The 13,285-nt window shown below is 37.4% G+C and overlaps 1 protein-coding gene and 1 non-coding gene across 2 annotated transcripts in view; one reads left to right on the top strand and one right to left on the bottom strand.

Annotated features, from left to right (window-relative positions):
• Positions 1 to 13,285, top strand: part of TEX11 (testis expressed 11) — a 340,481-nt gene that overhangs the window by 267,691 nt on the left and 59,505 nt on the right. The window contains exons 21-24 of the mRNA XM_057537645.1: positions 800 to 886; positions 2,261 to 2,331; positions 4,708 to 4,829; positions 11,710 to 11,777. Coding sequence (XP_057393628.1) covers positions 800 to 886; positions 2,261 to 2,331; positions 4,708 to 4,829; positions 11,710 to 11,777 — 348 coding nt within the window. The remainder of the gene's footprint in view (positions 1 to 799; positions 887 to 2,260; positions 2,332 to 4,707; positions 4,830 to 11,709; positions 11,778 to 13,285) is intronic.
• LOC114238258 (small nucleolar RNA SNORA11) lies at positions 4,092 to 4,220 on the bottom strand. The gene has a single exon (XR_003623657.1). It is a non-coding gene; the product is annotated as a small nucleolar RNA SNORA11 (small nucleolar RNA).

Here is a 13,285-nt window from a genome sequence, read left to right as displayed (position 1 = left end):
ATCTGTCTATCCAAGTCTGTGTCATCTCCTCTATCTACTAATTCCTCCCTGTCCACTTCATTCAGCTAACTTCCTAACTACATTGCATTCCTTTTTCCAACTCCATGCTTTCTTTCTTGGTGTCCCTTTTGCCTAATAGGTCTTCCAATTTCTACTGCCCATGTACCTATATCCTTATGTCTAAAACACACCAAAAGCTCCATATCTTAGAAATTCTATTCCATTTATTGCAGTAGTTCAATTTTATACCTCAAATACCTGTCAACAGGGTGTAAATGTAGCAAAGTGGTTTAGAAACCACAGCTTTTCAAAAGAGAAGAAGTTTTCTGTTGGCATTCTTATCTCTCAGAAGGGCACATGAGTATGTAATAAATGCTTTCTGATGATGACGGCACATTCTGGTTCCATACTGTGCTTGCTGTAGGAGCTCAGTAAATATTATGCGGACCTATCAATACTCTTCCAATCCTCAATCTCCTTTTCAGTGTTTTAAATGATTATTCCTCTTCTTTGTTTCCTTACACGTAAATCATATCTTTCTACCTCAGGTGGTGAATGATTGCTCTAATTAAACTTATAAATCTCTCCAAAGATGTGTTTGTTCCCCAGAGTTTGAGTTAACAGTTCCTTGGAGCTTGGTAATGCTTTTTGTCATTTAAATTACTTTTGGTATGCACACGCATAAAAAAAGAACTTTCTAAATTCAAGCTCATGTTTGACTGTTTTTAAAGCAGGATTAACAACTTTGCTAGAGTATAAAGTAAAAGACCTCAATATCATATTTTCCTGTTTGACGCAGCACTCCCGAAACTTGTTCAGTATTTTGATGGAGAAGCCTCGACTTCAGGCTTAACGATTAATGAAGCTCAGTGGTTTCGAAAAATAGGTAAAAGGAAATTCTGTGGCTATGGGAAACATTGTGGGGTGGTAGAACCAGACAGATGTGGATTCAAATTCTGGATCTTCCATTTGTAGCTATGGGTACAAGGATAACTTGCTTAATCTCAGTTTCACTATTTATAAAAATGGGGACAATTATACATACTTCATAGGGTTATTATGGGTTTTAAAAGAAACAGTGTATGTACCTGGGGCATACTATGTACTCACTAAATATTAGTTTTCTTCCTTTTCCATAGAAATGGATCTAAGAATAAAATGATGAATTAGAACTATAGGTCCCCAAGGTTATGCTCCTAAACTTGGTCTAGAATGCCCAATTTGTCTCTAAATGTGATTCATGAAAAATAAACTACATGCAACAATATGAATGAATCTCACAAAAATAATGTTGAGCAAAAGAAGGCAGATGTTGAGTATATATACTGCATGGTTCCATTTATATATAGTAAAAGACAAAAACAAAAACAAACAGGCAAAACTAATTGGCGCTGTTAGAACTTAGGATAGTGATTACTCTTGAAGGGAGTCGTACTTGAAGAGGATACATGAGAGTGCTTCTGGGTTTCTGGTAATGATCAAGATCTTCCTTGATCTGGGTTGGTTACATGGATATATACACTTTGTGAAAATTCGTCAAGCTGTACAATTATGAGTTGTGTAATTTACTTTATGTAGGTTCTATTTCAATAAAAATGTTTACGAAATTGTGGAGGTAGTTACTACAGTGATAAGTAAGCAAGAGCAATTAAGCATCAATGTCACAAAGTAAACTTGTTCTACATGGACCTCTTTCTGCTTTATGGGGTTTACTGGGGCTCTAATCTAGGAGAAAAGGGAATAAATACAGCAATCTGGCTTCTGGGAAACATGCAAATAATGGAAAATAACAAACATTTAAACTATAGAAAGGTTTAATGACTTTGACCTTTTGGAAGTTTGAAAAGTTATTTTCTAGTACTTGTTTTACTGAATTTTAATTTTGATTTTCCAAGGTAAAGATCATACTGAATGTTGCCTAATGCGGGCTCCACCAGCTAAAGTTGGTGAACTCCTCAGTGTGATCCTCATTTTTTTAGATGGATTTGTGTGCCAACTAAGAATTTATCGTATGTCCCCAATTTTAAAAAATCCAACACTATCTCCATTGGCCATTGTCCTAGAATTAAAGATTGGAAGTGATAGAAGTCTCTAAATTTACCTGGAAAAAATTTCTCTAAAAACCTAAAGTTAGCTTTTTTTAACCCCTGAGAAACCCCTCATTAGTGTGTTAATATTAAAGATGTAGGTAGTGGAGATTATACTGGTACAGATTAAACAGTAAATTTTCATAATTATGTTATTTCATGTTAACTTTCAGCTTGGAACTTGGCTGTGCAATGTATCAATGACCCAGTGACAATGAGAGACTTTTTCATAATTTCTTATAAGGTAAGTCTCTTCCAACAAGTATCTCACATATGGATCACAACAAGGATATGACCACTATGGGTATAGTCAATGACTAAGTATAGAGTGAGATTGGCTTTTAATCTAGGAACTTTTAATATTAAGCAGGAATGACCTAAGGAGAATTTGATCCCTATAGGGTATAATATGAGAACATGAGGCAGGTCTCCCCATACCAAAATATCACAAACAACCATCATGGAGCCTAAAAGTTCTACCATAAGAGACTTATTCCTTTATCTTTGAAGGAATTTCAGTCTCTCAGAACCTATATCAAAATATAACTGTCTTTAGGAGGGAATACTCTAAGAAGTTGTCAATTACCAAAACATTAGGAAGGGTTATGAGTATAAGTCTATAGGAATATTGAATAGGTATCTGGGGACAACAGGAGGTTAAAAGGATGCTAAGAAGCCTGGACCTACTTTATAATTTTTCCGAGAGCAGGTTTTGTATGTAAGGATTTGTGAGCTTGTTTTGCAATTATAAGCCTTTTAAAATAGTTGTTATCCTCCAAGGTAGAGGTTAAATGCCAGAAAGGGGATCAAGTATTGATTAGAGGATGAAAGGAGAGGTAGCAAAGAATATCCCTCATACACAGTGAGGAGTATGCAGTCTGATATGTTGAGATAGATTAAATGTTTTAGAACTGGAAAGAGCTATAGAGATAATCTAGCACAACTCACTCATTTTATATACGAGTCACCTGAGATGTACAGAGATTGGGTGTCTTGAAATGCTATTAGTTAAATGATGGTGATGATTATGATCACTAAATATTTGGGGAGATTAAGAAATAATGTTTGAAAGTTTAGGTATAATTGCCATTTTAATTAGGTGAAATAAATTAGCTTTAGTTTTGACATTCATGATAGCACTAGTCGGATTCCATGTTAGAATCAAGTAGCCTAGAATTTTACTGTACTACAAAGCTGGGAGGTTTGTGGGGTTTTTTGAGGTTAATTTGTGCTTTTATTTGCTAGTATAACTTAACTACAGTGGCCTGCAAACTCTTTTGATCTAAAAAATACCTTTTACATCACAGTCCAACAAACACACACACATATATAATATGCATACATATATAAGCGAAACAAAAGTTTTGCCAAAAATGTCTACCCTGAGTGTTAATTCTCTGTTTTTTTGAGACTTTTTTTAAAGCAGTTTTAGGTTTACAACAAAATTGACAGGAAGGTACAGAAATTCCCCCATATACCCCCTCCCGACACATGCATAGCCATTATCAACAGAGTGGTACCTTTTCTTTTTTAAACCAAGGACAAACTGCGTTGACACATCATAAAACCAAAGTCCACAGTTCACCTTAGGGTTCACTTTATTGAAGTGAGTAGTGTTGCACGTTCTATGGGTTTGGACAAAAGTATAATGGCATATATCCATCATTATAATGTCATAAAAGTATTTCACTGCTCAATAAAAACTTCTGTACTCTGTGTATTCAGCTCCCCTCTCCCCACCAAACTCCTGGCAACCATTGATCTTTTTATTGTCTCCATAGTTTTGCCTTTTCCAGAATGGCATATAGTTGGAATCTATTTTTTTTCCCTTGAATAAAGAGATTCAAAGTCTTTATGTCTATAAGACCACTTATGGCCCACTCATGTGTGGACCTCACTGGCTCTAGGTGGCAAACTTCCCCACTAAATACTGTAGCTTTTCTTCCAATATTGAGACCTGTCCCGCTGGTCTTACCCAGAAGCCATGTGGAGCTACAGGGGGACATGTGTTGGGTATTTGTTCATAGGAAGGCCACAAGTTTGTGCCCCTTGTCACAATGAACTCAGATTTCTGTTGGGTGTGTTGAAAACAGAGGAGCCATTTCTTCAGGCCCCCTGCTCTGAGCACACCCCATGGGAGTTTTTTCTAAAGCTGGAGGACAAGGTTTAATGATGAGGTTATGCCTAATGCCTGTCAAGATTTGACATTGTCTCTTTCAACCATGAACAATACAGGTACTAATTTCAGCTCTATTCAATGCAAAGGGGAAATCTATTTGCCAGGGGGAAAATCACTTAGAAATTACAACATAAACCAAGAAGTAAATCACTAGATAGAAATACAGGGCCAAATGACAGTACTTGTCACTGGGAAAGATAGGAAAATTGTGAAGAAATGAAGCTTTTTAATCTCTAGAAAGGTGCTAAAAAAACAATAGAAAGTAATAGAAAATTAAAACCGTAAATCAGTGTTATAGTCTATATCATTTTTAAGGTGAGATGTGCTTTTCCAGCTGAATTTTGTCATTCAGGCAGGATTTTGCTGATTTTCATTCTGATTGTTTGTGTTCACCTGGCAGAATTCTCACTATTCATTGATGTTCTGGTTATTTCTTATCAGCTGTCCCAGTTTTGTCCTTCTGATCAAGCAATTCTGATTGCACAGAAAACATGTTTACTTGTGGCATCTGCAGTTGATCTAGGACAAGGGAGAAAAGCTTCAACAACTTCCGAACAGGTAATGTGCAACCTTCAAGGAAAACACAAGCATTCAGTGTGCTGTTTGGTATGTTTGCTTTCCCTGATGCAGTTGTTTTTGATTCTCTTTAAAGAATCCTTTCCTCCATTCTAGCAACATCTTGATTTCAAAGATTTGTAATGGCTACTTCCTTCCTAAGGAAAGGTCACATTTGGCTTGGCCTCTTCTTTTAAAATGCCCTTTGCCATGGACCATTTTTTCTGAATCTGTTTTGAAATATTCTTTATCTTCATCATCTCCCTGTGATCACATGTGGTCCATAGGAGTTTCTTCTCTATTTCTTTTTCCTTTCACACATTCTCTAAGGAAGCACTCATTTACTTCCACAGCTTTGATAGCCATCTGAAATTATTTAGTTGGCTTGTTTTTCGTCACTCAATTGCATTTGCTTTCTTTGGCCCACATTCTTAAATATTTTATCATTAACTCAATTTTAACAAGAAGAAGACAGAATTCCTACTTTTGCCTGAATTCCACTCTCAGCTTAAACCTTACCCCTTTTAGGAGATACCAACATCAACATCTTGCTCTCCCATCTACCAGAGTATTCTTTGGTTTGTCTTTAGTTCTTTATCTTCCTTCTTTCAAGCTAAGAAAGTTATCACCAAGTTGGACCACTAGCATTTTTGTATGGTTTTAAGTTCTAGGTCTCTCTGCTTTTTTCTCTTCCCTAGACAAAGAAAACGTCCCAATTTCCCATACCTACCAGCTTCTTTTCTTTCCAGTTGGTATAAAATCCTTCTTGGTGCTTATTCTCTTCCTTCTGTTAATCTGTTCTTCTAATATGATTCTTTGCATCTGGAACAAACTCTTAGCAGATCTCTGCCAACATATTTTCTTTCCTTTCTCTTCCCTTGTTGAGTTCAACTCAAAAAACATATGAGTACCAAGCACTCTGCTAGGTACTGGGGATAAAGAAGATAAAGTCGTTGTCCTGAGGAGTAAAGGGGCCTCTTCTTAGAAACCTTTCCATTGTAAAAGAAGATGAAAAAAAGAATCTATGAGCCTCAGAGCAAAACCAAAACAAACATTTTGCTTTTTAACAAGTAAGGGTGTTGTCAAACTCAAGTTCGTGTGCCCCACACACAGTGAGGCCAAACAAACTGAAATGTCAGAGTTTGGAGCAGAGAAAGGCTTATTGCAAGGGCCGTGCAAGGAGAACAGGTGGCTCATGCTCAAAAGACCCGAACTCCCCAATGGATTTCAGGGAAGAAGTTTTTATATGCAAAATTGGGGGGGGGGGGAGGTGCTGCAGAGTGTGTAACCCTCCTTTGATTGGTTGGTGGTGAGGTAACAGGATGGTGTTCCAGGAATCTCAATCATCAGCCTTCTGGTTCCAACCTGTCTGGGGTCCACATGCTTGTGCTCAGCCTAAAGTTATCCTCCTCCACCTGGGTGGGGGCCTTAGTTCCTGTAGAAGAACTCAGAGATATATATCAAACTGTTATCCACATCCCCCAAGGAGGAACCAGGACCACCATCCTGCACTATTGTTTTCTTTCTGCATTCCCTCACTCTTCTAATTAGTAACTGTTTGAATCTGCCCTTTGGAACTCAGGGAAGGTCTAGGAGGCTGAAAGCCTTTATTCTACAAACAAGAAATGGGGGAACGGAAAGGTTTTTATTCCCCAGGAGGGCCCCACAGGGTCGTGCTCTGTTTCAACGGTATTCTCACAATAAGGTCTTTTGCTTTACTAAGAAAACAATAACATCTTGTTTTCACATAGCGGTTTTAACTTTTTAAAAGCTTTCCCTCTTAAGTTGGTAGTCCTGAGTCTGTTAAATTTGTATCTCAGTGAATAGAGATCAAATTGACGTGAGGGAAATTTCACAAACTCTTAAGTATGATCCTTAATTATTTTGTTTGTTTCTAACACTGTTCTTTTTTTCCTGTGTTCTTTCTCTTGCACACACTTATGTTTCCTAAGAACTCTCTAACCTAGTAACCTTTCTATAATCTTCTTTGCTTTTGAAAGGATATCTGTTTAGATAATTGAAGATGTACTTCTGCCTTTCCCCATGTTAGCCTGGCCCCTATGAGTTAGACCGTGGTGCTCTTTCTCTAATGAAGATTTGTTGGATTCTATTATTTACATCTGTTCCTTGTTCTCTAAATCCTCATCAATTGAAGTATTTCCAAATAAGTATATTATGAAGCAATATAGATAGACTGCATAATCCTATCAACATTGCATCTAGTCTCCTGAGTATGAGGTGGGGAAAGTGAGGGATGCTTTAAAATATATATAGTAATTGTAAGTTATCAAGGAACCACATCTTTTTCCTAGAGCAGGACAATTTGTTACTGAAGGGGAAGCTAGGGAAGAGATCTGGTCTTCTGTTAATTACTTATCCTTCATTTCTACTTCTTTGATCTAAGGAAAGAACCAACAGGTTAGGCAAGGTATTGTGTGATCAAAAGATTTGAAAGGTGTGCTTGGGCCAAAGATGAGTAGAGCATGGGGATGCCTGATTTAAACCTTAGTACAATATAGCTTTGCTAAATTGACAAGAAAAGGGGTTTCCTGCTGAGGGCAGTTTCCTACAAAGAGCTGCTTACAAAGGTAAGCCCAAAACCTAATGGGGAAAACAACATTAAACCCCAAGGCTTAAAAACAATCCTCCTTGTCTTGGTGCCCCACATTTTGAACGCACTGGGGCTGCAGTTGGGCCCCCAAGCCTCTAGACCCCACCTGCATGGCTCTGCCAGGTGCAGTACATGCTGCAGCTCTCACAAGTTAGGGTTCAGGCTGGAATTCCACAAGGTGGTTCTACTGGTCTGGGGTAGAAGGCTCTGTGGGGCATTGCCCTAGTGAGGGCTTTCTGCAGTGATTCTACCCTACAGAGGCTCTTTGCCTGGGCACTGACGGTCTCTGGGGCACCTGTTGAAATTTAGGAGAGGGCAGCAGTGCCCCCCAGCTCTTGCACTCTGAATACCGGGGAGAAAACACCAAGCTGATGCCTTCCAGAGGTTTGCAACCTGTGCCTTCTGGAGGGACAACCACAGCAGCCTGTGCTGCACTTGGGGTGTCTGAGGAGCATGGTACGGGAATTTGAGGAGCACAGCCCAGGAGATGAGATGGCTCTGGGCTGCAGTGGGCCCCCCCTTTGAAATCCTTCTGCCCCGCAGGCCCTTGCACTCTGGGCCTGTGATGGGAGGGCCAGCCCCAAAGATCTCTGATCTGCTGTTGAGGTTATTCTTCCTTTGCCTTGGACAATAGGTCCTGGCTTCTGTTTAGATGGCTGACCAATCTCCCCATTGTCTTGACGAATAGCTGCTAGCTTCTGTTGAGATGGTTCATCCACAGCCATCTCCTTATCAATTCAGCCACACCCTTGGTGTTCTCTCCCTTTGAAGCTTTCTTATTTCTTTCAATATTAATGGGCTGAGAATTTTCCACATTTTAAAATTCTGCTTAATTTTTGATTAACAATTCCACCTTTAAATCATTTCCCTCTTCTCACATTTTACTATAAGCATTCAAGAGAAACCAAGCTACTCTTCAACACTTTGCTTAGAAATTTCTTCAGCCAAATATCAATTTCATCGCTCACAAGTACTACCTTCTATAAAACACTGGGAACACAAACAATTCAGCCAAGCTCTTTGCCACTTTATAGCAAGGATGGCCTTTCCTCCTTTCCTCTAGTTTCCAATGTTCCTCATTTCCATGTGAGACCTCATCAGAATGACATTTACTATCCATATTTCTACCAACATTCGGTCACAACCACTTAGATATTCTCTAAGAAGACTGAGGCTTTCTCTACAGCTCCCCTCTTCTCTTTCTTGGTCCTCAAGAGAATTTCCCTTAACAGTCCATTCATGGCAATGTAGACTTTCTAGCATGCACCTCCAAACTCTTCCAGACTCTGCCCATTACCCAGTTCCAAAGCTGCTTCCATATTTTTAGGTATTTGTTACAGCAGCACCCCACCAATCAGTACCAATTTTCTGTCTCAGTCCATTCAAGCTGCTATAACAAAACACAATAGACTGGGTAGGTTATAAACAACAGAAATTTATTTCTCACAGTTCTGGAGGCTGGAAGTCCCAAGATCAAGGTGCCAGGATGGTTGTGTTCTCTGATGAGGTCTCTCTTCCTCCTTTATAGCTGACACCTTTTTGCTGTGTCCTCCCATGATGGAAAGCGCCAAGGATCTCTTTGGAACCTTCTTATAAAAAGCACAAATCTCATGTATGAGGGCTCCATCCTATGACTTTAGCATCTCTCAAAGGCCCCACCTGCTAATACCTTCACCTTTGGGGTATGATTTTAACATATGAATTTGGGGGCATATATTCAGACCATAACATCATAGCTTGAGCAGCATCCCATAAGTATTGGTTTGTTTGTTTTTTTCTTTTCATTCATCGCAAAATATTTTCTAATTTTCATTCTGATTTCTTCTTTGACCCATTGTTTATTTAGGAATCTATTGTTTAATATCCACATGTTTCCCAAATTTATTATTATCTTACTGATTTCTAATCTTGTTCCACTGTGGACAGAGTACATACTTTGTGTGACTTCAAGTGATTTTAAATTTATTTGAAGTCTGTGTTGTGGCCTAACAAATGGTCTGTCCTGGATAAAGTGCCATGTGTGCTTGAGAAAGAATGTATTTTCTTCTTGGGTTGGTGAAATGGTATTAAAAAAACTATATATAGTTTTATACAGTTGTTTTTTAAAACAAGAGAAGAAAGAAGAAATATATATTTATACTTTCTTTTACACTTACATAATTACTTATATCAGTACACTTTGTTTCTTCATTTGGATTCAGATTACTATCTGGTGTCACTTGTTTTCAGCCTGAAGAACCTCTCTTAGCATTTTTATAAAATGGTTCTGCTAGCAAAAAGATTCTCTCAGCTTTTTTTAATCTGAGAATTTATTTTGCTTTCAGCTCTGAAAGATAGTTTTACTGGATATTAGATTCTTGGATGACTGATATTTTCTTTCATTACATTGAATATGTTATCCCACTGCCTTTTTAATCAAGATTCTGCATTTCCTGACATTGTCATCATACCTTCCTTCTTTAAGTGTGGTTTCCTTTAGTTGTTTGAACATATTTATAATAGCTACTTTGAAATCTGCGTCTGCTAAGTTCCAACATTGGACCTTTCCAAAGTCAGTTCCTGTTGCCTACTTTATTCCTGTGTATGGGTCATACTTCTTGTTTCTTTGCATATCGTATAATTTTTTGTTGAAAACTGGACATTTTGCATAATATATTGGAACATCTTCGGATACTGATTCCCCCCCACCCCGGGACTTGCTGTTAATATTTGCTTGTTTATTTGTTTAGTGACTTGGCTGGGCTAGTTCAGTGCAGTCTATTTCCCACAGCTGTATAGTAGTATACAGCTTCTGATATTACTTATCAGAGATTACAGTCTTTGCCTTTGCAGTCACCCTGACCCCTCCCCTGAAACGGGATGAAAGAAGTTTTAGCAGGGTTATTTTTGACTATCTCTTTCTGTGATCTCCCTGTTAAGCTTCTGAATGGACTTCTTTTATTGGTATCACACACAGATATAAGTCTTGACTAATTACTAGGTGACTGCTGTGTGTGTGTGTTTGTGTGTGTGTGTTTCTGTGTGTGTGTGCATGTGCATGTGCACGCACGTGCACGTGAGTGTTTGAAAATGCTCTTTGGCATAAATTGCTCCACAGTCTGATCCAATTAAAGTAAGGCCCCTTTGAAGGGATAGGGAATTTCTTAGCTTTCTCTTCCTCTGGTTCTCTCTGTAAACTTCTAGCTGGTCTACTGTTTGGCTTGTTGATATCATTAGTTACCAGCCTCCTCTTAATTGCCCACACCAAAATCTCCACTTTTTTTTATAGTGCCCTTAGACTCAAAGTTCCTCAAGCTCTATTTCAATAAAAGTCAGTCTCCTTAGGGTGACTACAGAGCTCACTCTTCTAATGGCCTTCCTCTCCTCCTGAGCAGAAACTCTATACCACTGCTTTGAAACTAGAGGCAGGGATAGTGACCCATTTGTATCAGAGTGACAATATAGCTCTATGAGTCAGGGCTAGGCAAAAGTCGTAGTCCCTAGCATTCTTGGCTTGCCTCTTCCAGCATGGAAACTCTATCTTATAAGCAAGCTGAGGTGAGGGCAATTGAGACCCAGTATTCTCAATTTGCAGTGTCTGGTATGGGGACTGGGTAGAAGAAGAGAGCTCAAGGCTTCTCAGTTGTGCTTGTTTATAATAGAACTAATGCAATACAGATCTTGGGGAGGGGGATGAGAAGTACTGGCAGCATGCCCATTCTGGTCATCCCTAGCCTGGAAACTAAGGATAGCGTGAGCCCCATCTTCTTGGCCACACCCACCTAAAGTGTACTTACATCACACTGAGCTTGGGGGAGAGTGAACAGATCATGGCTCAACTGCTACAGGTACTCACTGTTCTTACTGAGACTTAGTAGATTTCCTAGAATAGATGTTTCCCTATTTGCTATATGCCCTTAGGGCAATTTCCTGAGACTTTACATGACTGTGTTTTAAAATTTTCACCAGTTATGTTAGTTTTGCTGGGGAGAGGATCCATGGCTCTCCTCATACCACCATTCTGGAAGTGCTTCTCTTCTATCCTAGATTATTAAAGAAATTGATAATGTTCAAGATTTTCTATATAATCCTCATTTTCCTGGAACATTAAGGAAAAGTAAAAAAATATAGAGAGAGGCTAATATTTATATATAAATTCCAAATATTCACTTTATACTTTCATTTTTCTATAGTTTTATTTTTAACTGTTTTTAGTGAAAATGATATTATTTTTATTTGCTTAAAGTTTGGTTTGATTGAGACTAATTTTCTCATGGCTTTCTTACCAAATAGACCAGGTTACTGAATCGTGCACTTGAGCAGATCCATAAATGCAGAGACATCTGGAATCTCCTGAAAGAAACAGGTACAGTGGGACTGGGAGTTTGGTAACACAGTTATAAAAGGGGTTTCAAATCTTAATAACCTAGTCTTTATCACCAGAAATTTGTCCTACTGCAATACTTGATAACCAGTCAAATGATTCTTTAAGAGCTAGCTTTTCCCCATGGTATGTCTGTATTTTGACTCTTTGACATACCACTTAGAGTAAGAACATTTTTTACCTTGATTTTTATTGATGTATAGTATTGAGTATAAAAATAGGACCATAATTGTTCAACATGGCTTTATTGCTCTTAGGTCACTAGATTTGATGTCTAATTTAATCAAGTTTTAACTTTGACTAAATGTAGGGTACAGAGTCTTCCAAACCAAAATTACAATATCAGATACTGCTAACATTTTGTTATGAAATAATCAAAATAATAGTAAACCTTTTGAAGTTACATAGTAGCTTGCTACTGTTTCCTGATTAAGGATGGTATTATTAGATAGACTTTATTATATTGTGTCCATCTGTTTCTGTTTTATTTAGAATTTTTAAAAAAATCAATAGATATTGAATTGAATTACATGCCTTTTAAGCTTCTATAGAGATAATCATACGGTTTTTCTCTTTTGAAGTATTACTATATTGAATTATAATAATAATATATTTCCTAAAATTGAGTCATTGTTGCATTTCTGGAATAACCCCTATTTGGTCATGGTGTATTATTATTTTTTAAAATGCTGATGAATTTGGTTTCCTAATATTTAGAAATTATTGGTCTATCATTTTGTGTGTGTTCATGCATGATATCTTTGATGGATTTTGATATCAATAGGAATTATAAGGAAGAACATAAACACATAAAATTTAGTTCACCTCTCTCAATCTATGGCAGGCATTTAAAAGAATGCAAACAATAAAAAGAAAGGACAGAGAATACCTAAATAACATTCTTAGTATGGAAGATTTAATAGAAATATACTCTATAGCCTGAAAACATACTTTATAGCCTGAGAATAGAAAACTCATTTTCTTTTCATGTGCCCTTTGAACATTTACAAAATTGATCACAAGAAAAACCTGAATAAAAAAAAGAAAAACGTGAATAAATTCTAAGACATAGAAATAAAACAGACAGCATTATCTGATCACAATGCAATAAAACTAGAAATTAATAATGGAATCAGGAAACAAAACCCTTGACCAGTTGGACATTTTAAACAACAGTAATAACGGAAAATCTAGAAAATCATGATAACAAGAATACCTCATAACAGAATCTAAATTGCTAAAGCAATGCTCAGCATGAAATTCATACCTTCAGTGCCTTTTATTTTAAAAGTATATCAGAATGCTAGCTGTCTACTGAAAAATCAATTTCTTCTTTCTAGGAACACAGCTAGACTCTTATCTATCTATCTATCTATTTATCTATTTATCATCTATCTATGTCATTAGAGACTTGCAAATTTAAACAACAATGAGATGCCACGACACACCTGTTAAATGGCAAAAATTTAAAACACTGGGAACACCAAATG

The sequence above is a fragment of the Balaenoptera acutorostrata genome, chromosome X (assembly GCF_949987535.1).
Source record: "Balaenoptera acutorostrata chromosome X, mBalAcu1.1, whole genome shotgun sequence".
NCBI classification, from domain to species: Eukaryota; Metazoa; Chordata; class Mammalia; order Artiodactyla; family Balaenopteridae; genus Balaenoptera; species Balaenoptera acutorostrata.
The sequence above is the reverse complement of the archived record's forward strand: the minus strand, read 5'-3'. Positions and strand labels throughout refer to the sequence as shown.